This window comes from Nymphaea colorata, chromosome 1, assembly GCF_008831285.2.
Source record: "Nymphaea colorata isolate Beijing-Zhang1983 chromosome 1, ASM883128v2, whole genome shotgun sequence".
Lineage (NCBI taxonomy): Eukaryota > Viridiplantae > Streptophyta > Magnoliopsida > Nymphaeales > Nymphaeaceae > Nymphaea > Nymphaea colorata.
The window spans coordinates 12,689,175-12,705,998 of NC_045138.2; the positions used below are offsets into that span (position 1 = coordinate 12,689,175).

Here is a 16,824-nt window from a genome sequence, read left to right on the forward strand (position 1 = left end):
TGATTTTTATGCAGGGCATCTATCTCTTGTCTCATAGCGTTAATCCAGTGAGTAACACTTTTGGCTTCCTTGAATGTGGCTGGCTCCTGCTCGACTCCCTTCTTTGTTTGAGCAGAGAACGTCTTGGGTTTGAGAGAACCTGTCATAGAACGAGTAACCATTTTATGAGGTGACGCACCTGTTGTAGGACGTGTGACCATTCTATGGGTGATGATGTCTTGACTTCCCCTTGTAGATGGTTGATCTGGAACAACAGTAACATGTGATACGTCTTGCTGAGTGTGGATAGCTTCGGTCTGAGCCTCACTTGGTTGACCCTCTATATTGATTGCTGGAGAGATGACGACACTTTCTGTATGAGAGTCGCTCATTGTGATTTGTCCTGAGTTGGTTATATTGCACTTACTATGAATTTGTGAAGCCCACTGTTGAAGATCAGCTTCTTGAAGCGAGATATCACTTGTGTTGCTAGAGCCTCTAGAGTGTTCATCAAAATAAACATGACGAGAAATTATCACTCGCCTTGATTTAGGATCTAGACATACATATCCCTTGTGTCGACTCCCATATCCAATAAAAATGCATGGAGTTGTCTTTGGCTGAAACTTGTTGTCATTACTCAACGTCAATAGTGGATAGCACTTGGATCCAAAGACTCTAAGACAGCTGTAATATGGAACTTGATTGAATATCATTTGAAATGGTGAATTTCGGTCTAGTTTGAGAGTAGGCAGCCGATTGATTATATAGACTGCCGTTCTAAAGGCTTCTACCCAAAACCGATGGTGAAGTTGAGCATCATGAAGCATGCTTAATCCGGTCTCAACTACATGTCGATTTTTCCTTTCTACAATCCCATTTTGTTCGGGTGTATATGGACATGAAAAACGGTGCATAATTCCCTGGTTTTCCAACTCATTTTCTAGAATGTTATTGCAAAATTCTCCTCCATTGTCTGATTGAACAGTTTTGATAGTGGTTCCCAACTGGTTTTCCACAAGAGTTTTGAAATTGACGAAACACTGATATACGTCACTTTTATTTTTCAATGGAAACAACCAAGTAAAGCGGGAATAATTATCAACAATCAATAGAAAATACTTAAAACCATCTTTGGACTCCACTGGGGCTGGTCCCCAAACATCCATGTGAAGAAGTTCAAGAGGTTTAGCAGCATGAAAAGACGACAAAGGAAACTGCAACTTATGCGCCTTTCCGATTAAGCAATGTTCACACACCTTTTTCGGAATAGGACTGTTTATTGAGATGTAACTGAGAGCATTAAGCAAAGATACTATGTTCCTATTTGCATGTCCGAGACGCCGATGCCATTCCTCATACGACCCTCGAACCTTCTTTATTTGTTGAGCCACACACGCCTTCTTGATGTCATCACTAGGTCTGGTCTTTACTTGAACCGGGTAAAGACCATTACTAGTTTTCGGTCCTCGAAGAAGTATTGCTCCTGTCTTGTGATCCTTGATCATAAATTCAGATGGATTGAATTCAAAAATGCAATCGTTGTCAGATGTAAAACGACCCACATAAATCAGATTGTGTGCTATCTTGGGAACATGTAGGCTATTTTTCAGAATGAAATCAGTCCCTTGTATATTAACATGTAAGTCCCCAATGTGAGAAATAGGAAGACACTTACCGTTTCCAACCATCACGGATTCGGAGCCTGAGTATGTTTGCTTGTTCTCGAGATTGTTGCCACTGGCGACAATATTGTTTGTTGCCCCTGTGTCTGGATACCAATATTCATCACCTGACTCTTGTAATGTTAAGGCTGAAAAAGCACGAGGATTGATATCCCAGCACGTCTTGGCTGTGTGACCCTTACGGCCACAATATTGACACTCGACAATCTTCTTGGGTGGCAGGGTAGTTTGCTGGTGGTGCGGCTGTGAAGGATTATTCGGATGAACACTAGTCATTTGTTTGTTGAACTGATTTTGGGTCGGCTGAAGAAATTGGTTTCTACCACGACCGCCTCTTCCTTGATAATAGCCTCGACCGCGCCCACGTCCGCGGCCTCGAATGGTGTTGAAGGCTGTTATAGTAACTTGTCTTTCCATAGGCGACTCGGTAACATCATTTTTTATAAGTTGAAGACGTGTTTCTTGATTCAATAAAAGATCATAAAGCTCGACAAAACTAGGCATTTTTGTTGAGGACGTGACTATAGAAGTGATCAAACTTTCATACTTTGATGGGAGTCCATTGAGTATGATTTGAACTAAGTCTTCACTTGGAGTGTGACAGCCAGCCGCATCAAGGGAATCAACTAGAAATTTGACTTTTTGCAAGTAAGAGGTCATGTCAGAGTTACCTTTCTTGATGAACATCAATTCTTTCTTTAATAACATGACTCGCAGTGGAGACGGGGAGCCATAAGATTTTTCCAACGCCACCCAAGCTTCTCGCGCTGAGTGAGTCCTGATTATTTGACCGAGGACAGCTTCGGAAACGGTGGCTTTGATCCAACTCAAAACCAATTGATCTAATTTTCTCCATGCGGTGAACTCATGATTGAGTTCATCTTTGTCATTTCTTGCAATCATTTCTGGTGGAGCTTCACCATATCCGTCGACAAACTTCATCAAATCTTGAGATATCATTACAGACTCAAGTTGACTCCTCCACAGTAAATAGTTATCTCTGTTTAGCTTTACAGAGACAAGACTTGCAATTGACGACGACGATGCCATGAGATTAGTGGCAAATCGAGCGATGATAGCCTCGGTGGGTCTTCCTTGTTCAGACAAAAAAAGTAGGAGATGACACGTTCCTCGGTGAATGGGTGAACAAAAGAGAGTAACAGCACGCTCCTCGGTGAGGCTAGAAATAGCGTGTCCTTCCCCTCTCTTTTTTTTGAAAGCTAGGAAAGGACTAACAGTCGTGGCCTTCCTTTTTTTTTGTTGAGAGAAAAAGGAGGCACACGCCTCGGTGAAAGCAAAACTACTCACGGTGAGAAGGAGTTGCACAAGCAAAAAGGGAGGCACGCACCTCGGTGAAACCGTGCTGCTCCCTGCTCGATGAAGACAGGAAGCAGCAGCGCACTCCTCGGTGAAGGCCTCGGTTGGTTTCACTTGCTTGCCAAAAGCATGAAACCGCACACGCGTAGATGCAGGATGCGGAAGTCCACAGTGAAGAAACTGTGGTTGCAGTGCTCTGATACCATGAAAGAAAGATGAACAGTGAGAGAGAGAGGGACGACACAAAGAATGGCTAACTCTCTTGCGTTGTTATGCAAGGGATATCTTCTCCTTTATATAGTGTGTAGCACGTTACAAGGTATGGAAAGAATACAACACTTCAAGAAATATGAGATAATTACAACCTGTAAGGAAATACACCATAACGATTGAGAGGAAGGGGAAAGAAAAGTTTGAATTCAAACTTTTCTTTCCTTAGTTGGGTTAAAGAAAAGTTTGAATTCAAACTTTTCTTTCCTTAGTTGGGTTGATCCTCCAATGACATTTTCTCCTTGCTAAGTTTAGTGGATTTGATTTCCACTATTCCTCAAGGAAGATCTTTTACGTTGCCAATGTTAGTGGATTTGATTTCCACTGATTTCTCCTTGACAACGAGGAGGATCTTTTACATTGAGATCCACATAGATGCCTATGATTTTGAAATCGGCAAAAAATTGATGTAGCAGGGCCACCTAGTTGCTTTTGAAAGCTTGAAACTAAAGGAAGGAAAGAGGCACTACATGATGCATGAGCAAGACATTACTATTTTGTGCATTGTCTTTGCATATAAAGGCATTATCTACTAAAAACTCAATTTGTTGTAAAATGAACAATATGAGCATAAGCTATTTTCATATCTAAAAGAAGTTGATCATAAAGCAAGGCTGTTAGCAAAAATTTTTGCAGAATTTGACTTTGGTTTAGAATACAAAGTGGAAGAGACCAATGATACACTAAAGTTGGAAGACATAACTTGTTAACTTTAGTAGATACCTCTGAATCCCAACTAGAAGGTGCTCTTCTCAAGCATGTTCATGAACGAATGCAGTAGGTTCAACTTGATGGCCTTGGCTGAAATAGGGGAAGCTCACATGTTCTGCGATGGGATGGACTTCTCCTCACTAAGGGCGGACTCATGTACATGTTAAGGTGTGCCAATCTTTAGCAGGAGCTGTTGAATGAATGCTAGTACATATTGTTGGCAGGTCATCCCAATCAGGAGCTGACACTAGAACTCCTTAAATGAGGCTATTATTGGCCCCCTATGTTAGTTGATGTCGAGGCTTATGTGAAGGCATGCTTCATCTACTCGCAAGATAAGGGTACTAACGAGAAAACTATCAGCCTCTTAGAAACTCTTGTTGATTTACAGTATTCATGGGAGAGCCTCTTTATGGGTTTTATTGTGACTCTCCCAAAAGTAAATGTCTTTAGCTCTATTATTGTGGTTGTGGATAGATTTTCAAAGTATATATACAATTTTCATCTTAACCTCAAAGGAGTGTCATGTAGAAAAGGCGATGGAGTTGTTAGTAAAGAACATAATGAAGTATTGGATCATAGTAAAAAATATTGTGAGTGACTGTGATACTCAATAAGAAAATTTTGACATGAAGTGTTCTGACTAAGTTATCAACCAAACAGGAATCTTGTTTAATTCAAATGGGTTTTCAACACAAAGCTCATTGATGATGACATACTTTAAAAACTCGAAGCTAGACATGTTGCATGTTAGTTTAGTTCGATTGAAGGGCATGATTCCTTCAAAACTTTCCTCATACAATTATGCATGTAACCATTTCACTTATTCTTAACCTTGCTAGCATCAAATGATGGTCTTTTTTGCAACTTGGTGTCAAAAAATGCTTTTATCGTGCGTTTAAAGAAAATGTGTTTATGATGCAACCTCTAAACCGTAAAGACTCTCAACATCCAAATAAGGTTTGCAAAGTTCAAAAAGGCTTTATATGGATTCCAACAACCGTCACAAAGCTTGGTTCGTAAAATTAAGTACATTACTTTTTTAATGATTTTTTTCAAGTGTAGCTGATACTATGGGCCAACCATTCCTTGGTGCATGCAGTGTGACAGTCCACAAAACCACTACCTAAAGGAGCGAATAATGTGTATAGATCACTTGAAAGCTGAGTGCATATAAAAAAACAAAGTACACAAAGAAGAAAAAGGAATTTGAAATGAGTTGTTTCATTCATTTTAAAAGGTAGTGCATCGAAAAGGAATGTAAACAAGGAGGGTAACTCGATTTTACTTACAAGAGTGCCTATAGGTGCATACATGAATTTTCTTGTTGAACGGCCAATGCAAGTAATTCGAAAACGTGACACTTGGATTGGTGAGAGAGTATTACCTTACAAATGTACATGCTTACACAAATAGACATTACAATAAAGCTTCTACAAATGCAGACACAGGAGAACAGACACCTCATTTAAATCATATGTCATCCTCGGCGCCAGCTACTTCATGGTAGGCTTGATTATTTTCAGGTAGTGTTGCTTCATTATGACTGCATACTCCACATTGGTTGTCCATCTGCCACTTGACAAAATATTTTCTTCACCTTGCCGAGATAGTTAGTCTTTGCCAAAGGATATACTCTAATTGCATGTCTGTTTGCATGCTTTGTGTGCTTCTAATGAGAATAAGATTAGCACCAACTGATGCAGGCTTTTCGACAGAGGTGAATATTAGATGATGCAGACTAAGGTGCTTTGGCACTTTGGCGAAAGGTTTCTGGAGCCGCTAGATATCATTACCATCCTTTCTTTGACATGGAAAATTGGAAAGAGAGCTAGTTTTTATGTTTGTATTTATTGTGGCATCAGTTCTTAAAGCAACATTTCTGTGAGGTTTTTTGTGATCGATGATATCACAAACAGTTGTTAATTAACTTGTTATTTATGTGAAATTTCTCATTTATGAGCGTCATCTAATTCATGAATATATGTACATATACGTATGTGTGTGCATCCTTGATTATTTTGACATTTTAATTATGAAGTTTATTTTAATTTTTAGGTGGACAGGCATGAAAGAGAAAAGAGATGGAGTCAACCATATTCTAAAATCATGACTTGTATATTTCATATTTTAATTGTAATAACTTCTTTAATCTGGTAACAATTAAAAATTTAGTTTATTTTTGTCTAGTGACTCGCTCTCTCTTTCTCTTTCTCTCTCTCTCTCTCTCTCTCTAGATATATATATATATATATATATATATATATATATATATATATATATATATATATATATATATATATATATATATACAATCGATACATTGATAATAATAATAATGGTTTATGATAGGCTGATGGTTTGTGGTGGTTTCAGCAACAAGTTATCGTTGAAAAAATATGCTTTTCAACAAAAAAAAGTACTGTGACAGGCAGATTCAAGTCACCAATGGCATAAGTAGCGCAAATTGACAGTTGTACAGGATGAATTAGGAAGTGATAATCCATAATCCGATGTTATGTTTCCTACCTTTGTTCACGTTTTGCTCAATGAATTTAAGAATGAGCTAATCAGCACGTTGAACGGATCAAATCTAAATCTAAAAGCCATTTCATTAGTTCTTGCTTTGCACATTGTCAGACATGGATACATAGGTAGCACACGGCATTCACCAAGATTGAGCAACAAGGTATGCCCATTAGTTGTTTTGCTATTTTGGAAAACCGTATGCAGAAGAGCAGATTGAGATAGCATTCACCACAACTCAGCTGAGTTCCTCAGCAGAAGAACAGAGTAGAAAAACGGTGAGATGGAAAGGTGCCAGATGGTTATTGAGGAATTGATAGAAAGAAGAAAAGAATGGCTAATGGCTATTGAGGAGGTCAGTGCATCATTTCCTGTCATTATGCCCTTGTTACTTGATTGAATTATCTATGCTGTGAGTTGCTCAGAAACCTGATGGAGCAGATATTTATCTTGGTGCCCGACTAGATGAAGCCATGGACTGTCTCTTTTTGGCGCCAGATGTTTTTCGCAACATCTTAGGGCATATATCACCTTGTAGCGATAGTGGAGCATCACTAAGGAGTTGCATTTTGACACAAATTTGCATGGGTTGAATTGTTAGAAATTTTTTTGAGCTCAAAGATTTATAACGTGCACATTATAGTTTCAACCTTCAATTGTTTGTTTTCTTCCGATTAATGCATCAACGGTCTTGCTTATGAAGCTTGCTAATGTTAAATAATAAATGGCATTGTGTCTGAGATGGTTGAGCTGCAGACTGCTCATAGGAACAGTCCAATTCCCACCATTCAGCCATCCTTGTATTGCTTTCTCCATCATTCCGGGAACGCCTTGCCATGTTAATAGGTGAAAGCTCTCTAGGTGTACCCATCAGCTACCATGTGTCATTACTCCTGCATTTTTCGTTCATGAAAGTCAAGAAATCAGTTGTGTCCATCTAGCTAAGTAATAATTCCTGGACTTTTAAAAAAACTAGGTCATTGGTCCTAGGAGTGTAGATGTGAACAAACAAGCGTTAACATTCACCTTGTTCGCAATGCGCTCACCTTTTCCCTTTGGGTCTCCAAAACTTCAGAACAGAATCGCCATGCCCAACTGCTGGTAAACAGGCTTGATTAAGCATGATTTGTGAAACAAAATTTGCCACAACAGATGTACATAGAATGTGAATTCACTGTAAAAGAGAACCTATCTTACCCGGCCTGATCACAGTTGAGCCATGTGCTTGCAGATCCTGTCAACTTCATAATAGGGCCACTTCAGTATCTTGATGCTGTACATAAACGTGCATTATTGAATTTTGGGCTTGTTTCTCAGGTCTACAAGGGGCAAACGCATCTCAACGGGTTGTGATAGGCCACTTTCAATACCAACACAGCAAAACCAGGTTTATCATTTTTTTCACCATATCCAACTAACCATATTCCAATTACGGTTGGCATCTGAATGATACCGGCCCATTAACATGTCCAGTAATACCTTAACTCGGGTTCATCTGTTCAGAATAGCTGCAGGGAGGCAGAATGTGTCCATAGCTGCATGTGCAAGACTATTTACCCCATTGAACTACCTTATAAACAGAACAAGCACCCGTCAAAATCAGTTACCAGATTCAGATAAAAATATCGAGAAATGAGATGAATCATTTATGTGATTTCATTTTCCTTTACTAAATATGGTGCTGCAAAACATGAATTATTTGAACCTCGAAAACAAATTAAATTGCTTATCCATCATGTTGTTCCCAGTGGAATAATGATAGAGAGTCTGCAGTTTGCCACATCTTGGATCAGTCCATGCCTTTGCAATTGTCCACTTCATGTCATCACCACCTACTTCATACATGTTTTGCAAAAGAAGATGGCCAAACAAACCTTCGATGCCTCCGAGCGACCGCTTCACCTTCCTGGCGTATCACTCGTAATGCATATCCACCTTGAGAAAAACCTTTCCGTTCGTCTGCCTCTTCTTCTCTGCTTTCTTCTCTTGTTGGCCCTGGCCGGGCAGGGGAGCAAGAAGGACAGGAGGCAGAACCCCTGCTCGCGTGAGAGAGAGAAAAGGTAGTGCCCATATGTGTTTGGCGAAGCCATCTGCAGAGCCCCCATGCATGCGATCGGCAGCGCCTGCCCACAGAGGGCTCGTGGCATGGGGAGCCTTCTGAATTAGCAAATGGTAATAAAACATAGTAATGGAAGAAAGCAAATAAAGCCACCACTCGTCGCGAGGTAACGCTGGCTACCTAGTCTCACTAGAGCAACTACCCACATGCTCTGGTGCTCTCTTTCAGATGCTTCCTTAAGGTTTGGATTCCGGCAGCCCAACCGTCGCCGGCAGCGTCGCCGACTCTAGAAGTGGGGAAGCGGCGGCTCACCTCCAACGTCACGTGTTTCTTTTTATAAAAGAATAAAAAAGAACAGTATGATTTCTGAAGATTCCGCGTTCCGCTCCGAGGCAAGCGTAGCCATCAACAAAATCATTGATGGCTTGTTTGGATGCCCGTTACAAAGGCCATGGTGCAAACCCAACTGAGGGAGCCATGCAGAGTAAGCACACCCTCTTGGGCCTCCTGCAGGCATGCACTAGCCTCAAGCAAGCACAACAAACACACTGTCAAATGATAACCAAAAACCTGGCCTCGGAGACCATTCTACTCAACAAGTTGCTGTCTTTCTGTGCTATTTCTGATGATGGCTGTCTTGACTATGCCTGCACCATTTTCTCCCGCACCGATCAACCTAGTGTACTCATGTGGAATGTTATGATCAGAGGGCACTCCCTGTACAATAAACCTGAACAAACCCTCTTCTTCTTCAAGGGGATGCAGCAAGCAGGCTTGTCGCCGAACAATTATACGTACCCGTTTCTTCTCAAATCTTGTGCTCTCCTCTCGGAGACAAAACATGGAGAAGGGATCCATGGGCATGCAGTGAAGAGCGGGTTTGAGCTAGATATATTTGTTTCCAGTGCCTTGCTACATCTTTATGCTTCAAGTGAGAGGATGGAATCTGCAGAGCTTCTGTTTGTGAAAATGCCCATAAGAAATGTTGTCTCATGGACCACCATGATTGCTGGCTATGCACATTGTGGCAAGGGTGCAGACGCTATAAGAGTTTTCAAGGAGATGCAGGTGAATAACATCCATCCTAACCATGTCACGTTAGTTAGCGTTCTTGCAGCCTGTGCACTAACGGGAGACCTGGAGATGGGGAGATTCATTCATGGTTATGTTAGGCGAAGTGGGATGCAGACGGTAACTGCTCTAGAAACCGCTCTTCTGGACATGTATGCTAAGTGTGGCAGGTTGGATGTTTCTCGTGAATTGTTCAATGAAATGCCTGACAAAAATGTCATCTCTTGGAATGCAATTATTGGTGCATACAATCAAGCAAGACAGCACAAGGAAGCCGTAAGGCTTTTCTACAGAATGCGACTCCATAACATCAAACCAGATAAAGTAACCTTTTCGGGCATCTTGACTGCATGTGCTCACCTTGGAGACGGAGGTTTGGGTCAAGCAATTCATGCTTATGTTACCAAGAGTAACTTCAACACGTGTGGTGCTCTTGGTACAGCTCTCATAGATATGTATTCTAAGTTAGGAGATACAGACAGTGCAGTTCAGATCTTCCACAGCATTTCGCACAAGGATGCATTTACGTGGACTGCTATGATTGCAGGATTGGCTATGCATGGACAAGGAAAAGGTGCACTTGACCTCTTCGAGGAAATGCTAAGAGAAGGGGTACACCCAGATGAAGTCACATACATGGCTGTTCTTTCTGCATGCAGTCATGCAGGACTGATACAGAAAGGCTGTGAATATTTTGATTGCATGACAACTCTGCACAGAATCCAGCCAACCGAGGAGCATTATGGTTGCTTGGCTGATCTTCTTAGTCGTGCTGGGCTCCTTGAAGAGGCTGAGAGATTAGTGGAATCAATACCAGTCAAACCAAATGTTGCAATATACACCGCTCTTTTGAGTGGCTGTAGGATCTACAGGAATGCAGATTTAGCCCAGCGTATTACGAAAAAGATTGTTGAGCTCAAACCTGAAAGAGCTGGTGTCCATGTGCTACTCTCAAATGTCTATGCTAGGGAAGGTAGGTGGCAAGGTGTGAAGCTGGCCAGAAAAGTAATGAAAGAGAAGCGAATAAAGAAGTATCCTGGATGGAGCTCGATCATCAGGGATGCTGATCGTCTATGACATTCTGGACAAAGTGAATGCCATGAGAGAACAGGCAGGCAGTGCAGAGGTTGTACTTCTTGTTATAGAAGAGGAACTGGTTCCTACGTTGAGTAGTTGGTTTTGCATGGTCCCATGAACCAAAATATGTAATTCTATAAAGAAAGCTGTGTCTTAGTACCAAATAGGGCTTCATTCCCCGCCATAAGTCAGGATGGGTGTTGCATATGTATGGCCATTGAGGTCTGAGAGAAGGGAGTTCTGGGAGAAGCTTCTCATAATTGTGATATTTACAGAATGTACACGCAACCAGCTGAAATGAAAATCTTTGTTCTGTGAGACGGATCTTGCTTCTCATGCCAAATAGTACATACATAATGGTTGTATTTACAAACAGAAACAAATCATTACAAACAAGACGTCAGCTTTGTCATGGGAAAACATCAGAATATGCCTAAGCTGTTCCAGCAGAATGATTTTTACTGTAAGATCCAAAGAGCAAGACTACTGCCAAGAAAGAGAAGTAACTCTTCATGCTTCCATCTCTAAATACGAATTACAGTTCCCATGGCTTCATGATGCCCTTAAGCATCCAAGAATACCACTGCTATACCAGGGAGCACGGACATGATACAAGACAGGTAAAAAAGAAATTAAATAGCTTCAACAGCATATGCGTTAGGATCCCTAGCCTTTTTGTCATGAAAGCGAGCTGCTGAAGTGGCTTATTTTATGGGATAGAAAATCGACCATTGATCTGTAAGAAGAACATGATCAAGCAATGCTTCCCACATTATATCAGTAAATAAGAAGCTGACAACAGATGAATTCATTCATCATCTAGAGATACTATGATTTGCATACTGAAACCAGATCCCTTTACATTACACTGCCATTACTCACACCAATGAATTTTTCTCATATTTCACAATCGTCCTTAGAAGCTGGAAAATGAAATGTTACCCTAAAAGGATTTTGATCACAAGCATAGTTGCTCATTTCCTTGCATTATGTAACATGATGGAGCAAATTAAATTGCTAAAGCAGTAAGTACTGGAAAATATGAAATGAAATTAACGTAACTTTTTATTTATGATCCTTTTCTTGAGTGGGGATCACAGTAGATTGGCCGTACGTTGGTCCAGTCATAGATTGCTTTACCTGGGCAAAAAGCCTATAAAGTACCATAAAGTTATCAACTATTAAGGTATTCACCAAAAGAAAAGGTGAAAGGAGAATAAGGGCGGCACATTGACAGTTCCCAGTCATCTCCTGAACAGAAATTCATTGTGCTCCTCATCCTATCATAAGCAGGTATTTGCTGCAGCACAGAAGTGTCTGTTCTTAGCAGTTAAAGTCACAGACAGGACAGATCGCATCTCCTTCATACCAAACGCCAATCTCTTAAATCTAGGAAGGCTTGAACACCACATGTTCCTTCTAGGAAAAGCATACTTGTCCTTCAATGCTGATTCTAACAACGTGTTCGGCCACGAATGAGAACTGTTCCTAAATGCTAAAAATGGGAACAACAGAATGGGATCCACATCGATCAAGTAGCACAACATTAAGATCTGAGGCCATACAAGATCTTGGGATCTTAAGTACCAAATTTTCAGATCTTTAATTTCTGAGAAGGATCTAAAATTCTTTATTTGAAAAACATGGATTAGCTAACATGTTTGCATCTTAAAATCCATGAATCTCAAGTGAGATACCCCCTTCCCCTCCTTTTTTGTTTGAAGATCCATGGATTTGAGGCTTTTAAATTCACGATTCTCAGATCTGTATCTTTCTAAAACAATGGATTTGCAGTGGGCCTCTCGTAAGAATAGATCTTTAGGTCTAGATAAGGATAGTTAAAGGCCCCCTAAGAAATGGTAAAGAAGTAAACGATATTAAGGAAAGACCAAATGGCAACCGGAAAAGAAGGGGAAGCAGAAGGCCAATGCTGGTGGAAACCTCGCACTTGTCCTCCTCGGCTTACTGCTTATTCATGGTGAATTTCAGAAGACTTTCAGGGATTTCATGACAAAACTACTTAAATCCGGTTTCCACGACACTCTAGGGACATGGTGGGCTCCCTCTTGACTGGGGAGAAAACTAAAATGCGGCGAAATTTTCATCAGTCATCCAGTAGAACCAAGTTTATTCACTAGATTGGCATTCACAATTTCATTTTCGCTAGTCATTAAACATACTACACAAATAAGACAGCAGAGATTTATCAACGACTACAACTAAGGTGCATGAAGGCAGGTTCATAGGCTTCTGTTGGTTTGAAACATTATTGATGAATCAGAATCTGCTCCATGGAATGCACATATCTTAAGAGAAAAACTAGAGAGTGGAGGAGTTGGCAAAGCCCACGCTTAGTTCGACTAATTGCCTTCAATATCTAGATATGTGACCACTTGTTAGTCTTCAAGTGACGTGAACCAGAACCTCTATGAATCAGATTTCGAGAACTATGCATCGTGTAGACAAGCTACATTTGAAATTTTGTTAATCCCATCATCTACTTTTTTACAAGAAATCTATCCAAGTTTAGTTTAACTAACAAACATTTAGACAAGTTCAAACTTATCTTTACGGTTTACACATGCATCCTCCCAAAATCTTTTGAAAATATCGCCATGATTGCCTTCTAGCAACCCCTGGAGAAACAAGCATCGTCACCGTTTCGCTCAAAGAAAAGCTGTTTGTCAGACTAAACGGAAGTGTTCGTCCATCAGCACAGGTCTCAGATTCCTTCAAGCAGTTCTAACTCCTACATCGTCCACATGTATCAGTTCAGAAACTAATCCTTACCGAGAGTAACACAACCACTTCCATGGCACATTTAGGGATGTTATAAATAATTCTGGTCAGTTATACTTTACAAATAAAAACCCCAAATCTTAGGGTTGTAGGAGGTGATTTCTCTATCACACGAAGTATACAGAAAGCAAAGAGAATCAGCGAACGGGAAAAGGAAAAAGAGAATACGGCCAAAATCCTCATTTGAATTCTTAAAAAAGAGAAACTTGCCAACTTAGAGATATTAAAAAATCTGGACGTTCGAAACAACAACTACAAACTGAAGAAATCAGGAAGCAGGGAAAGGAAAGACCAACATAAGAATCCGCTTTGTCTCCTTCTCTCCCTCTAAAAGTTCCGATTAGGGGCCATTTCCAGGGGATGGGGTATCATTTCCATCTCCTGCGGCGAAGCGGTCCTGATGAGGATTCGGTTTGTCAACCGTTTTACTGCGTCTGCGGCGGAAGGAGTGGACAGCAAAGTCCACGACCACCCAACCGAATGCGAGCGCCGCAAAGACGATTCCTGCATCCTTCAGGCTCTTCTTCTTGGCCTCTCGCTCCCTCCAACTTTCTTCCACTACCACCATCCTCTCTCTCTCTCTCTCTCTCTCTCTCTCTCAACCGAAAACGAGAAGACATGCAATGCTATCTGCATCTGCATCTGCACCTGCAGACCGATGTTTAACTTGGAAGTGTCTGGATTGGGCTTGAGTTCGGTTCTCAGTGGATCTTGTAGCTGGTTCTGGAAATGAAGCTGTCTCATACCCACGTTTTAGTGTTCGACAGCAACATTCTTTTCATTTACTTTTAAGGGGGTAATTTTGAGTTTATAATTAAAATTTCAAAAATAAAATTTCCAATTTCAGTTTACTTTTGTGTTTGATATCTTAGAATTTTCATTTGAAAATTGGAATAACGTGTTTAATAAAATAGGAGTTAAAATTCTAGAATTAAAACCATCATGACATATGCCCTCAAACGATGAAAAATTCTAAAACTTTGAAATTATAATCCTACCCCTCTATGGTAAAATCATAATTTTGAAATTTTGATTCAATAGATGATCTATAATTTTGGAATCAAAATTCCCTGTTTCATAACACAATTTTCGTTTCATCAAAAATGAGAATTTTAATTTTAAAATCTCATAATTATGATCATTTTTTAGTCTAGGATATTTTCAGCCATCCCACATCTATGGTTTAGTGTTCCAACAACAACATTTGTTTTGATTCTTTTACTTAAAGGGGTGAAATCCATGAATTTGAAGTGGCGTGCTTTTGCTCATGTAGAAAAAACTTCACAATAAGATTCACGGTTCATCAAACAAAAAATTTAAGTCTGAATACTTTACTTTGCCTCTTTTAGAAGGAGAGTTCTCGATCTTAAATCTACGGTTTTTAAATCAAACATTTCTTCAATCTTAATGGGTATAGTGTAGCTGGCTGGGTTAGGAGCATGTTAAAAGTATGTTTATAGTTTGATTTTCGTGGGTGTTGTGCATCTTAACTCTTAAGGTGTTAGGGTGTGACATACAAGTTGACAGGTGCACAAAGAAAATGAAAAGACTTTTAAACTTCTTTTTGAATGGTAGGGATGAACCTCTCCCTTTCTAAAAATCAAACACCCCTTGCATTTTTTTCATTTTTTCTCACAAATATAGTAAAACTGCCTTTTCATTTAAAATAATTGAGAAAACGAATATATCATGTATAATGAACTTTAGGACACAGGCCGTGAAACCACCTGAAATCACCATATCAAGAAAAACTCTTGAACAAACCTTTTAAAAAAATTATAATAAACATGGAAACAACACAAAATATGACTTCTGAATGTTCATGGAGCGAAGGACAAACATTCTTAAACTTTTGTGGTGGCAAAAAGAATATACGAAAAAAGAAAATAAATAAAAAACAATTAAGCAGTACAATAGAAGTATTGGAGTGCTGATCACGATTGCCTTGGACCTCCTTGACCACACAAATAACAGGTGCCATGTTAAAATCATCCCCTATCCTTAAAATTGTATTTACTTATTTAGCCATCAAAAGGTACTTTTTATCTCTAGATCGATACAGATCAATATAAATTTCGCAAACTCAATTCAAAATATTAAAAGTTAGCTTTACACAACAAATATACACTCAATAGAAAAAAAAAGTAGGGGATTGAGCTATTTTAGGATTTTATATATATATATATATGTGTGTGTGTGTTTTAAACTTTTAACATTTTCACAATCTCATTTTCATCTTTCTAAAAAAGCTTCTTGTTTTACTATATCACATGTATTTTGGTTATTACACACCTCTACCACGTAACCAATTTCGAAGAGAAGAGGAGGGCTTTGTTTTGTTGGATAATTCATCCTCGCCTATAGATCAGTCGACATTTTTCAAAAATCTTACGAAGAGAACCTCTTATTTTCAAATTTGTTGTTCCTTAATTCTGAATCTACTCTTTGAAAGAAAATAAGTCTCTTTTCTTTAGTTCACCTTAAGTTAGTGTTTCAGCATCAAAACTTATCCCCATCAAAATTTAAATACCTAATCGTTTGTGTCACACCCCGACCTTTTTGACAGTCAAAACATTTTTTTTTTTCATTCAACATCGAGGTGTGACTACACAACATTTTAAAAGAAATGAGCCAAGCAATTCCAAACAATGGGGCAAGCTTTCCATTATATAGCATTTCAGTTCAACAATATATTCGACAAAAATGCCCCAAAATCACAACATCGATGCCTAATAAAAAACAAGGCATCAGTAAAACCAAAACCCGACGCGCCGGCATTATAAAAACCGAAACCCAAAACCTCCCCAGTAGGACGTGCGTGTAGCCATCTGCTCAGCCTGCTGTCCCGGGTCCACCAAAACCTGAAAAAAAAAGAAACAACTGAAGACTTAGCCTTCGCAGTATGGCAACAAGACAGGAAAAGTCCAAACCCTCTTAGGTAGGGCTCAAATATACAAGCAAACATCAGAACAATCTATCATTATGTCGTGTCAGGACACGACATGCAGAGGTCACTCAATGGCTACAATAACATAATTTCAATCACATGCAAGGCATCCTCAACATGTCACTTGCATTCATAAGCACAGTAGTCACAAGCACAACAATCCTGTACATTTCAATCACATACATTTCAGTTTCATTACTATCAGTGAATTTACAGTTCCTGTTGGTGCAAACACAGGCACGTGCACACCGCGGGCGGCCCACAGCCGAGAGACAACCCCCATGGTAGCCCAGAACAGTATGGATCCATCTATCCGCTGCACCGGTAGAGCACTCATCCATGGATGTGTAAATTCCAATGAAAGATACTCAGCCTTCCCTAGG

General features: G+C 39.8%; 1 protein-coding gene across 1 annotated transcript; it reads left to right on the forward strand.

Annotated features, from left to right (window-relative positions):
* Window positions 1-7,691: 7,691 nt before the first annotated feature.
* Window positions 7,692-11,425, forward strand: LOC116251432 (putative pentatricopeptide repeat-containing protein At3g05240). Its single transcript, XM_031625748.1, has one exon. The coding sequence runs from the start codon at window positions 8,968-8,970 to the stop codon at window positions 10,693-10,695; it is 1,728 nt and encodes a 575-aa protein (XP_031481608.1). The 5' UTR covers window positions 7,692-8,967; the 3' UTR covers window positions 10,696-11,425.
* The last annotated feature ends 5,399 nt before the right edge of the window (window positions 11,426-16,824 follow it).

Excerpts from the sequence above, each read along its gene's own strand:
- LOC116251432 (XM_031625748.1), top strand. The coding sequence starts at position 8,968 with ATGGCTTGTTTGGATGCCCGTTACAAAGGCCATGGTGCAAACCCAACT.